Consider the following 13,371-nt stretch of genomic DNA (forward strand, 5'->3'; position numbering starts at 1 on the left):
AGTCAATTTAAATGAGTTGTATCATATTCACTGTTACCACTAGAGAGCAGTGTATCCACCCAAATCAATAAATATAAATGCAAACACTTTCAAAGCATACTATGACAACGCCATTTTAATGAAACGAATACTCGAAGTAGCATTATTTAATTCGAAGCTTTTGTCTAATCGAATTACTCGAGTTAATCGATTAATCGTTGCAGCACTAATCGTGAGTCTTCTATCACAAATCGTATCGTGAGGTACCCCAGGGTTCCGACCCTTAAGTGTAATTTTTGGCCAAAGTGTTGACATCCGGGTTGGGAATATTTGTGTTTGGTGATGTCATGTGACACATTGCGATTCTAATTGACACATTTTTCTATGCAATGTGATCTCTATGGGCACTCATTTTAAAAGTGTGAGTGGCAGTCATGGTTAGATAATCTCGTGATGACTTTACGCAAAGAAAGCAGAGCACTTTTCACGGTATTTTGGATGCAAAGATTAGCATCATAAAAGCTTTAGCTTTTGAAATGCATTGCTTACTGGAATATTTGAAGATGTGTAGGGAGAAAGGTGGCATTTGTATCTGTTCATGTGCCAGGTACACAGAGTGCATTGTCGCCTCCGCAGGATGGAATGCTTTCATTCCCCTCAATCTAAGGAAACTCAATGCTCTGGGCTTTGCAAACAACCATCCCCCATACATGTGAAGCGGAAGTGAAGACAACCGAGCACCAACAGGAAATGTTCAAGCCTACTGATTGTCATTCGTCAGTCTCACCATTGAATTCACTGCACAAGAAACTGCATCCAACCTCCATAAAACATGTCATTTGCACCACAGCAATAACTATTCGGTTAAGATACTATATGTATCTCATTCTTAATATTTAGTATGCAGTGGAACCTCTACTAACACATGTTTTTAAATGTTATTTTCAGGTTACGACATGCCTAAATGGGAAAATATTGCCTTTTGTTAAGAAAGATATTTCTGCTTATGAGAGGTAAAAATACTATACAATACTGTAAAAGATACCTATGTATTTCCTTCTTTCAGCTTTTAAATGTTGTGCCCTATTTGTCATAATCTTTCCATTCATGCTTCAGTAATGGGATTCTGCTCTCCTATTGGCCTATTGTTGATAACGTTTCAATTTGGGTGTCGCAGTAAGATGACGTGCACAGGCGCGACGGTGTTGTTGTTATAGGTGTTGACGTCGGAGCCAAAAGAGCACAAGTCTCCTTGCGTTTTTAGCTCAGGAAGAGATTTTTTAAGCCCATAAATGGTTCACTACACTAGTGACACATTAGAGCACAGGTCTCCTCGTGTTTTGTGTCACGAAGAGTGAGATAGGCGATAGGCACCTTTGATGTCATGAAAGAGGACATTGCCTTAAATGAAAGGTAAGATTTTTTTTCCTCCATTGCATTATGTTCTATTCTTTATTTCATTGCAGGTATTAACAGTTAGGTATATGTAATCATTCAAATGTGTTTGGCTGTTGTTTTATTCTGGTTTTACCCCAATAATAAAATTTAATGTGGCGTTTCAGTAGTGCGGGGAACGGATTAGGGGCATTTGCATGGAAAATGCGTCTCGACTTATGGAATTTTCGAGTTACGAGATGACTTCCAGAACCAATTAATGTCGCAAGTTGGGGTACCACTGTATTTCAACAATAGAATGTTACATTACTATTTAAAACTGTGGTGAAAAAAAGCATAAAATGTGTCTTTTGTACTCATTTTTATCTGCACATTTTTTAAATCACAACCACCACTGTCCTTTAAAAATAATGTTAATTGTTTCTTCATGATAGCTCAACATATTTTCATATTGATATTACACTGTAGATGAATGGTTGTGCTGATGCAACCCATCTTGTATTCCTGCTGACGTAGGAATAAAGTGTGTAAAGCACGGCAAGGCTAAAGTGACTATGAAGGAGATTCACATTAAACTAAAATGCAAGCAACACCTTTACCATCCTGAAAATTGAGTAATATTTTAGAAGACTGAAAGAAGCGTACTGCATTTCATTGCCTATGTTTGTCTCACAACTTCACCAGAGGAAGTGTGTTTGTTTTTATTCCAGAAAAAACAAGGGTGGGTGTTTGGCACAGTGCTGAGTTAAGAACCCTCCTAAATGTTGCAACAAAGTTGTTGTTGCTTACAAAGTAAAGGTGTCTGAGCAAGGAAATGTGTGTGAACTACCTTGAAAACAAGCAGGAGAAATAATTTTATAGTTTCAGAGTAGTTACAGCATATTTGTTTGCAAAGATGGGTAGAGTAGCCAAATATTTTACTCAAGCAAGAGTAGCGTTGCTTCAAAATAAGATTACTCAAGTAAAAGTAAAACTAGTCATTCAAAAAATGTACTCAAGTAAAAAAGCATTTAGCGAAAAAAAAAAAAAAATACTCAAGACTAACATTGGGAGTAACTGCTTCTGATGTTTGATCAAAAAAAAAATTCTCAGCACAAAATTATCTATATGAACTGTTATCATTATACTGTACTATAACCTATTATATAACCACATTAAGCCCCCCCAAAAATACGACGAGAGAAAAAAAAAAAAATTAACAGAACTGAAGCATCATCCGTCCAAAGAGAACGAGTGCTCTCTAGTGGAGAAAATACTTCTTAGTTTGAATAGTTGAACAGTGAATAGCTCCTTCATAGTTCAGATTATGAAATTAAAAGGATCATATCTCCGGTTTTTCGAGGTCAGTAGGTGCCAAATAAAAACTGGGTGAGAGGTGAAAAGCCACACTTTTGATTCATGTTGAGGGCAATGCTCTATAACAAATACTTTTTTAAAAATAGTGCTTTAAAGGCACCGCATGATTGAGCAGGCCAGTGTGATCATAGAACAGCAAGCTTTAGTCTGATTGGTATAATCGAGTCAAGTGATTATTGTTGCCATGCCTCATTGGTGAAACTGATAACAATACTGTTGCCATCACTGGCAAAAAAAAAGGAAAATCTAAAATGTAGAATAAAGAAGAAAAGTGTAATGACTAATGTAGCCCAATGTAGCGGAGTAAAGTCCCATTCACATACACCTGAACACCGTTTAAATCCCGAGATTTAAACGGGCAGCCCTTATACATGTGTGAAAGAAATTTCACGGGTCAACTGTCAGGAGATGACGCACATATTTACCGAGTCGCATCTTAGTATAATGTCCGGTGTGTGTGAAAGCAGGCGTTAAATACATGGGTCGCAGGACGATGGCTGATGACGTAAATATCATGGCTGGCCGATTGTCACTTCCTCTTTCTTTGCAGTAGGACGAAAAGCGGTAAATAAAAATCGCAATTATCAACATAGCAAACTGGAAATAGCTTAATTAAATTGAAAACACAACGAAATTAAATTGCTACCGAGGAACAGAGACCATCGTCAATCTTTGGAAATGTGTGGTTTAATTTGTTGCCGATGTTAGGGTCCGCAACTGCGGAAACAAAGCTGTACCTCAAAACAGAAAACAACGGAGGGAAGCGTTCAAGGGTTTATTAAATACAAACAAAAATACACGCGATCACGGAAAAGCGGGAATAACACAATGGGTCCGTGACAGTAGTTTGACGGGGATCAAAAAGACTAATCTAAGTGCTGGGCAGAGAGCCGATAAGACAACAAAACAAATACACTCAAGTAGGGGATTTCAAAACAAGAGCGGCAGACGAACAGGCTAGCAAATGCACGAAATCCGAGAGTACAAGGTGTCGAATGGCGCCCAGCAAGTTAATATCTCTGCACCCTTCTGTTGGACCGCTTGGGCTTAAATACAGTCTTGATTATCTTGAATTGGCTGCAGGTACGACGTCGGGAACGCTCCCACAACCGACTCTGTAACAAAACATGATCTGACCAACAGAATGTGACAGGGGATGCCGACGAAAAATGAAGTCATGTCTAGGTTATAAAATCACGCCAGCAGCCCACCCTGCACAAAGAGCGCCAAGTGGCCAACACGGGACAAGTCTATGAAAGTGTCCAACCTGTGTCATTCCCGGGATATCTCTCCATGCGTGAAAGCAATGACGCTAGTAAATCCCACGTCATGTTACACGGGAATTTACCGGGATATGTGTGTGTGAAAGGAGCTTAAGAGTAGTGTTTCTTCCGCATAAATCTACTCAAGTAAATGTAGAAAGTATGACTTAGTAAAACTACTTTTAGAACTACATTTTTCTCAAAAAGTTATTCAAGTGAATGTAACGCACTAAATGTAATGCGTTACTACCCACCTGTTTGTTTGTGAGGTTGTGTCATACAAATTGGGGGAATGAGTACCAAAACTTACATAGTAGAGCAGCTCAGTCCAGCCCTCCATGGTGATACACTGGAAGACGGTCAAGATAGCAAAAAGAATGTTGTCAAACTGGGTGATGCCATAGTTTGGACCGAGCCAGTACTTTCGACACGTGGTACCCTCAGGACACAATCGTGATGGAGGTTCAATCCCACATGGAAATTCTTCACGGATCTCCCCTGGATTTGGGCAGAAGATGAGAGGTATCACACAACAAAGTGTAAAACAATTATATTTATTTTTTATGAATTCAGTGGCTGGATTTCATATAGCTGAACATTAGAGCTATTTTATGTACTTGGTGAACATTCTAAACAGACAATATCCATGTTCTGTACCTGTGTGATTGTCAAAGCAGGTGGTGTGGAATTTGCCCATGTAAAATTCCAAGCCGATGATCGCGAACATGAGGATGGCAAAGAAAAGCAGGAGGCCAATTTGTAGCAGCGGAATCATGGCTTTCATGATTGATTTGAGCACCACCTGTAAGCCTGAAAAGACAGAGTGTCATCACCACAAGTTAATTTTCTGCTACTTTTAATAATGTAACAGAAATGAGGGAGGGGGGGTGTTCATGATTAAATAATTGGAATTTCCCAAGTGGATTAATTAAAAAGACCATCTGCTATTGAATTGATTTTGCAAATGTTCTCGTTTCATATTATAAGGAAGTACCAATTTCATTTTGGTTTTAAATTCCCTCTGCAAGCCCAACTGAGGAAATACGACAACACCATGTGCAGCATTTTGGAATCATTGCGCTCAAAATCATTATTATAATGTTTCTAGTTAGTCCTTTATGCCATACAAATGGGAAAAAAGGTTTATTCAAATTTACGCTACATCTTTTTTTCATTTTATAATATATCATGTATAGCATTATATATTATTTATCAAGAAAGAATAGTGTAGTACATGCATTTTACTCAATGGTGATTTTGACATTTCTTTTGAGATTGGTTGAGATCTGTAGTAGAGTTTTTAAGGTTAAAACTAAAACAGTAATGCAGTGTTGTTGGAACAAGACTGCCACCTTAACAGTACAATTAAGACAAAAGAAGTGCACAGAAGAACCACTTTAGTAGCTTGGATGATACACAAAAAACAAAGCTGAATCCAACCTTAATATAAAATGATTCTCTGAGCTATTTTAGCTTCCAATAGAGCTTATATTTCACAGAGGAACATGCAATACCATTGATTTAAATGCCACACTTACTAGGAATACCAGACACCAGTTTGAGGGGCCTTAACACTCGAACGGCTCTCAGGGTTCGCAGGTCAAAATCTGAGCCCACAGTGGACAGGATCCTAATGGACAAATTAAAAGGGCGAATAAATACTGAAATTAATCTTGTTAGTCAGATTATCCCTTCTGAAAACATACAAAAAGCATACACACTTTACAGAAGCACACAAAGTGACTTCTAGTGATTATGATCAACTCAAGGCACATCCTATTTAAAATCCTGCAGAAGCTGTGGTAATCAATAGAGGTGACAAGTAAAGCTGAACAGTGAAGTGTAACAGGGCAAAGGAGGGATGAGTAGAGGGACGGATGATTCATATTGGCATGAGCAAGAGCTATAAATTAAAAAGAAAACAAAACCAAAAAGAGTAAGGTGGGATGATAGGAGAAGGTGTTGGGAAAGATGACAAAGAGAGATGCTGACATTGTCCATTTCAGTCTAATTTCAATTCATAGTGCATTCAGTGTTTCCAGACAGAGGAGCAATTGACGTTGCGCCTGAGAACAGAAGGCGAATCAAGAATAGTAAGCAAGATGGTGTATGCATGTGCAAGTGTGGAGAGTCCCCTGTGCCGCCAGACTTCCAGTCAGTCCCTCGTCTGACGCACAGAGTGAATCATCTCTCCCTTTCACTCTTTGTTTTTTTTTCATCCTGTCACTCTGACACATTTCCAGTCTCCTCTGTTCCAGTGAAACAGCAGAACCTTAATCACGGCAGGCTTCAAATCAGACCACGGTGTATGGAAACACCCTAAAAGAGCAAATGACATGAACGCAGGATCCAAGGGTGCTCCTGAGATGAATATTTAAACATTCCATTATAATTAAAGATTGTAGCCTTGGTATGAAAATGTGTGACAGCCAGAGGTGGGTAGAGTAGCCAAATATTTTATTCAAGTAAGAATAGCGTTACTTCAAAATAATATTACTCAAGTATAAGTAGTCATCCAAAAAATGTACTCAAGTAAAAGTAAAAAAGCATCCAGTGAAAAGAATACTCAGGTGATGAGTAACATTGTGAGTAACTGCTTATTTTTGTTGGATTTTTTTGAAAAGATGGATTTTTTTTTCTCTCAGCACAAACTTATCTATATGAACTGTTGTTATACTGTTGTTGTGATACTGTACAATAACCCATAACTACATTAAGCCAAAGCAATAAAAAAAAAAAAAAAGACAGAAATGAAGCATTATTCGTAACAGAAATGAAGCATTATTCGTAAAAAGAGCATGAGTGCCCTCTTGTGGAGAAAATAGTTCCTAGATTGAATAGTGAATACAGTAGTTCCTTCATAATTATTATTATGAAATTAAAAGAATCATATCTCCGGTTTTCCGTGGTCATTCGGTGCCAGATAAAAACTGGGAGAGAAGTTTAAATCTGTGCTTTCGAGTCATGTAGAGGGCAGCACTCTATGTCTAATACTTCATTTTTTACGGTGCTTTAAAGACGCCACGTGATTGAACTGGCTAGTGTGATCATAGAACGGCAAGCATGTGTCAGATTGCTGTAATGGTAATGGAGTCATGAGATTATTGTTGCGCCATCCTATTGGTGAAATTGGTAGAGCTACTCTTTGCATCTCAGGCAAGAAAAAAATCAATCGAATATGTAGGAAAAGAGGAAAAATGTAACGACTCTTGTGTTGCCCAAAGGAGTGAAGTAAGAGATGCGTTTTTTCTTCAAAAATTAAGTAAAAGTAAAAAGTATGGCTTAGTAAAACTACTCTTAGAAGTACATTTTTCTCAAAAAGTTACTCAAGTAAATGTGACAGAGTACATGAAACTTGTTACTACCCACCTCTGGTGACAGCAACTCATTACTCGAGTTCGTCAAAAACCTTAGTGGTTCGTCGTTTAGCCACGAGGCAAGTGTACTCTCCAAAGACTGAATAAAAAAGAGATCTTACATTTGGGGGTTTTACATCTTTAAATTTACATCTTGAAATGTGTTACAATAAATTGCTGTTGTATCCTTTACACTTATTTTCATTTCTTTCTTTTTTTTTCTTTCTATTATCTTTCTCTTTATCTCTTTCAACTGCTCGAAAACTCAACATGGAGAATCTGAATGTCTTTCATTCATTCCTATATTTGACTAAAATTTTGTTCATATTACATAAATCTTAAGGAACAAATTAGGTAGAATAATGCCATCTAAAAAAAACTGCTATGACAAACACTGTCAGGTGGATGAGGCACTTCCTCATTCACGCACTGTCTCCACTGTTACTCTGCCCTTTCTCATTCATAAGTGTTTCCATGGCAACTGCACCTTTGGCTCATTGATAGAATCTTTATATTGCCTTGGTAACAGACCCAAAGGAGGAGTCGGGTGTTTTCCCCCGCTATTTTTTCTGTGCATCAACAACTTACATAAACCTAATATAGAGGAAAGCTGCAATACTGTATATTTGATAGTCACACACACACACACAGCAGAGACAAACATCTCGTGAACAAACCGATTTCAGTGAAAGATCAAACATATTGAGTATGAAGAATTTTCCCGAACGCACTCTGGAAAGTAGGTCATTAAGCAAAGGCGAGATAACAGAAAACATCCAATGATGATCAGAAGTTATACATACATTTTAAATCACACAAACAGGTACAGTATATGCAACACAGCCATTTTTAAGAGCCCACCTCATTATTTTTAAGTAACGCTAAGCACAATTGCTCAACCCACTGCCCCTTCTCACGGGAATGTAACACATTATAAAAACATAATCTTACATGTCTCTTGCCATCTGTGTACTTGCTGACTTCAGCTAAATGAGGCTAATTAGTTGTGTCTACAAGGCTGACCAAATACACTCTCCACTTATCTTTTTGCTGTTGTTATGATGGCCATTATCCAAAATGCTCTTTTCTGTTATTCACACCAGCCAAAAATAATGAGCTGGGGTGATAGGGACCACTGATCACTCATTCATCACCTTAAATTCACTGAAAGGATAGCGTTTCCATTTATTTTCAATTAACTGTAAAATATGTGGAAGGATGCCGCCCCCTCCACTTCCTTGGTTCAGCAGTTGTATATAAAATGAGCAAAAGGTGTCAGAGATGCACTGCAAGAATGGTTGTAAACCAAGCATAATTGGACTAATAGTCAATAGTGGGCATAAAAAACAACTACCGGTAGCTTATTCCCAGGGCCAAATCACTCAGGCAATTTAGTGCAATATCCCATACACACACACCTACACATATCATTGTATAGCACTATTTAAAGTGATAAATCTTGCCCACTTGACACCCACTGTATCCTGGTCACCCTGAAAAGTAGACACCCCCCTCCACCACCACCATCTGCGATGAGGTTTTTCCTTGCCCTTTTTGGAGTTTATATCAAAGGGTATCTTCAAGTGTGGGCCTACGAAGTATTTTAAGACATTGTTGTGATTAACTTATTCACGGCCATTGACAGCAATAGATGGGATGGCAGGCATTTAACGATCATGCTTCAGTAGCATTTACGAGAATAGACGTCCAATCCATTTGGACTGGGAGTAGGGTTGCCAACTCCATGAAAAAAAAAAAAAAATAAGGGACACATCATTGGAAGAGCATGTGTTCTGTCGATTTGGGCTCCTCGTTGTTAACAGACCCGTAACTCAAGTACAGCCATTATATTGCAATATCATTACTTTTCAATTTCAATGTTTTTGTGCATTTGTAATTTCTTACATGGATTACTACTCAAAAGGCACTTTAAAATAAATACACTTTAAAAATATTATTCAATTGCAGCGACGACGAGCAGCGGCGTCGGAGTCAAAATTGTAGTTTATATTGATGGACATTTTACCTGTGATAACCTTTGGGGGGTGTGGTGGCCATGTGAATGCTCAGTAGTGCTTCAGAGCTCAATTCGACAGGGAACTGAAATCGACAGAACACCGGCCCGTCGGCCCAATAACCACCACGCTTTATTTCTTTTTTTAAGAAATGAAAAATAACTTCTTTTTAATTGCTTTGACTCAAACCTGAATGAATGCATATTTGAGCACATGGAAAAACAATAATTATCAGTTGTAATTATCAATGTATTTTTAATAAAAAGTTTAAAACATTTGAGGATAAAATGCAATATCTGTAATTCTCAACTTCAAACTGTATAATTTAACCCTCAGGATAAGGCATTTTTTGTTGGTGTTTTTTTGGCCGTTCTATTTTTTTGTTTGAATACTTTAAATTTTTGTCTCTATACTGCTCAACCCTCCCCCGCTGGTTGTTGCTCAGTGTCGGTGAGTCAGTTGTGCTACACGATGGCTGGAGGAGGTGAAACTCCTGAACTTTTTTCCCCATCGAAGAAAACTAAATTGTTGGGATGGGAATACTTCGGCAACAGAAAAGTTACAGATGGCCGCGGCTTAGAGGAGGAGGGCCAACCAACATTTAAAACATGTTTGCGGAGGGTGTCTGCCAAGGAGGAAATACTTCCAATATGATTTTGCCTTTATACAAAATTAAAGGTTATTAAACACTGTCATGAATGTTGACACCACCAGCTACGAGAGTTAACCCTAGTGTGTTTAGTGTGTCTAGCGGTGGTAAACATGTGGTTTTTTTTGTTTTTTTTTTCTCTCTGTAACTGTTTGTTGAGAAAGAGTGTGTGTATAATGTGAACATGATACGAGTCATACACACGTGCTTTTTATGGAAAATAATTCCGTTAATTTTGTTAAGATGGTAATAAGTTTGAGCTGAGGGTTTAGGCTCACCTAAAGGACTGCGTTTATTTTAATTTTATGTTCGCTAATGTGTTTTGAAAAATAAAAATCCTGTTTAATGGAAAAAAGTTTTTTTCTGTTTTAACCTGGATACCTCAAAGGAACACATTTTAGAGCTGTAATTACAGTACCATGATATCGTGAAACCGTAATATTTTGCCTTAAGGTTATCATACTGTCAGAATCTCATACCGGCATATGCCTACTCTATAGCATGTAAAATGTTTAACATGCCCTCTATCTTGTTCGGTAAATTTTTTCTCTGCAGAATGTCATTTATATGAACTGTTATTATTACATGAAGACCTATTTAGCTCAATAAAATATACGAAAATAATCCAATTCCGACTCTTGTGTTTTTTTCCGTCTTCCGCTGTCATGACAAGCGACAGTACTTCGACCAATGGGATGAGCGGGATTTCGTATTGTTATTGTGATACTCGTATGCTCATTGTTCACAATGCAGAGGAGCACCCTACCAGTGTTCATTCTACAAATTTAACACTGTTTTCGAGTTTCATTTTAATACGGGACAAAGTGCATCTCTCTAAAGCTCAATATGGGACGCGTGCCTTGGTTTCTGAATAAGGGATAATTCCGTTTTTCAAGGGACAGTTGGCAACCCTAACTGAGAGGGTCCAGTCCAAAAGTATTGGACGTCTATCGCAGTCAATGGCAGCCAATTACTTAATTGCTATATACAGTAAATAAAAGTGACTTGGCCTGACTTTACACATCCACACCCAAGCAACTGCACGCATTCACAAACGCACACACAAACTTTGGCACAGAAACATGGTTGCATACAAATCAAACAACTATGCAAAAAGGTCGTTGTGGACAGCCAATCTATTCACAGTCATGTTAAGTGTATTCATTCATTTGTCTTTGGATGTCTGTGAGGAGGACAGCCACAGGTCTACAAGACGGTACTAGGAAATAAGAAGGCATGTTTGAAGTGGAAATGTACACGGTTGTCTGTGCAGACCAGTCACAGTGTTATCAAAGGTATGGGCTAGGATGGGCGGAAAGACCAACACCTTTCATGTTCAAAGAGGCTGTGTGCTAAAAACACACTCATAGAGAGAATCCTAAAGATGTGCATGTGTGAATCTCATGGCAACACAGTGAGCAATCGCATCAAAGGAATGGAATGGAAATGCAAACAAAAAGAATCATCTTGCTACCGAGCTACCTACCTAGCTCCCTATCTACTTACCTGGAGAAAACCCACACAAGCACAGGGAGAACATGCAATCTCCATACAGTCAAGCATAGGCTCAGGATTGAACCTTTGACCCTATCAGGTGGTGCCACGCTGTTTTTATCTTGTAGACCATAGGTGTCAAGATCTATTTCACCATGACATTTTGTGTTGCCCACAAAAGTAAATCATGTACAGTGAGATCTGGTTTCTCGCTAAAATTTAAAAGAAAAACAATAAAGGGGGAAAAAAAAAAAAAAAAAAAAAGGGAAGAAAATTAAAGGAAAAGTTGAGAGATTTATTTACTGGTTTTAACCATTTTGAATTATAAAAATGTAAGTAAATATTAAGTTAAAAAAATGAAAATTAATTAGCACATTTTTGTTTTAAAAGCCTCAAAAAGAGGTTTTGTACATTTTTTAGGTCAACAATGTCTCAGAATGATTCACTGACTATCAAATAACTGCCAATTCATTTTGATGATTTGTTTCACCGCTATTGACAGCACTAGACCTCAAACTCATTCTGACTGGGAGGGACTGGCACTGACCAAATTTTCGATGCCAGATCTAATGAGTTAAATATAGACTACGGAAGAAAAAAAAAACCTCACACACACACACACACATCTATGTTGTGAGCTGTTATCTGTGTCTCCTCAAAAATGCCAAAATTTCATTTTAAAAGAAAGGTACTTGTAAATTGGCATACAGGTATTGGATTGATATACATGTCAACATCAGCTCACATACAGTATACAGTACCATTGAACATGACATTATTAAATGGGCACCTCTGTTTCTGCTGATGTATTACTTTGCCGTCAACATTAACCTATCTATAGTTAACTGCTACCAAATTTATACAGCTTCTAATCAAATATATCTATACACTCATAGTGGTGCATATCCAAACTCATCATATGCAAATCTAACATGATTCCAAAACCATGTGTTTTGCCTTTGCTTCCTGCACTCTTCCTTCACCTGCTTCCCTTGTCTCCGATGTCTGTTCCTGACAAGCCCACCTCCCCCACACATGCTCTTTGTGCACTATAATGTTGTGGCATTTGTTCACTACCCAGGCTGCTGGCTGCCTGTGGATCAGCTCTGTGATCTGACTTCTGCCTTGCTCAGGATGAGGCCATTCATTAGAGAAAAGGGCACTTGCAGTAACACACACAACACACTGTCAAAAGACATGACAGCTGAACCTGACCTCATGTTTTTATAACATTGTGCACATTTTAAATTGTGTGCGTTTTGATAAATTTATTTAAGGTACCCCAAAATAGGAATTTGCTTCTCACTTACCCTGTGAGCACCACCACAAAATCCATGACATTCCATCCGTTCCTTAGGTAAGAGTTCTTGTGGAAGGCAAATCCCAGAGCAAGGATCTTTATACCAGATTCAAAACAGAAGATCCCAATGAAATACATTTCTGTAGCGTCCTGAAGAAACAAAGAACATACCGGCCAGGTTAAGGAAAGAAAAAAAAGGACTGCAAATTTAAACAGTGTATCATTTGTGGCAGCCTTACCAGACGTTCAGACAGAGGCGTCTTGTCACCGTCAGGCAAATGTTGTTCCAGGGCCAGGACGATACAGTTGGCAATGATGGTGGCAAGAATCATCCACTCAAATGGAGTGAGGAAAAACAGTTAAGAAAAAGAATAATGCCCCCAAAACAAACAAAAAACATGTTTAGTGCACAACTGGATAATATTATCCCATTAGCAGGTGACTCTGTGCCGGTGTTCTGTCAAATTTTGCACCCTATAAGATATTGCAACTGTGCGCTTCTGCGCATGCGCATAATGTAGAAAAGTTCTCCTCAGACACATCCTGTCATGTTAGCTGCACACAA

General features: G+C 38.3%; 1 protein-coding gene across 15 annotated transcripts in view; it reads right to left on the minus strand.

Moving 5' to 3' along the window:
• Window positions 1-13,371, minus strand: part of cacna1aa (calcium channel, voltage-dependent, P/Q type, alpha 1A subunit, a) — a 142,520-nt gene that overhangs the window by 103,628 nt on the left and 25,521 nt on the right. For all 15 annotated transcript variants that reach the window (XM_057860514.1, XM_057860511.1, XM_057860515.1 and 12 more), the window contains exons 2-6: window positions 13,046-13,151; window positions 12,817-12,956; window positions 5,531-5,622; window positions 4,650-4,802; window positions 4,303-4,490 (exon numbers count right to left, since the gene is read on the minus strand). In XM_057860514.1, coding sequence (XP_057716497.1) covers window positions 4,303-4,490; window positions 4,650-4,802; window positions 5,531-5,622; window positions 12,817-12,956; window positions 13,046-13,151 — 679 coding nt within the window. The remainder of the gene's footprint in view (window positions 1-4,302; window positions 4,491-4,649; window positions 4,803-5,530; window positions 5,623-12,816; window positions 12,957-13,045; window positions 13,152-13,371) is intronic.

The sequence above is a fragment of the Corythoichthys intestinalis genome, chromosome 16 (assembly GCF_030265065.1).
Source record: "Corythoichthys intestinalis isolate RoL2023-P3 chromosome 16, ASM3026506v1, whole genome shotgun sequence".
In the NCBI taxonomy this organism is placed as follows: domain Eukaryota; kingdom Metazoa; phylum Chordata; class Actinopteri; order Syngnathiformes; family Syngnathidae; genus Corythoichthys; species Corythoichthys intestinalis.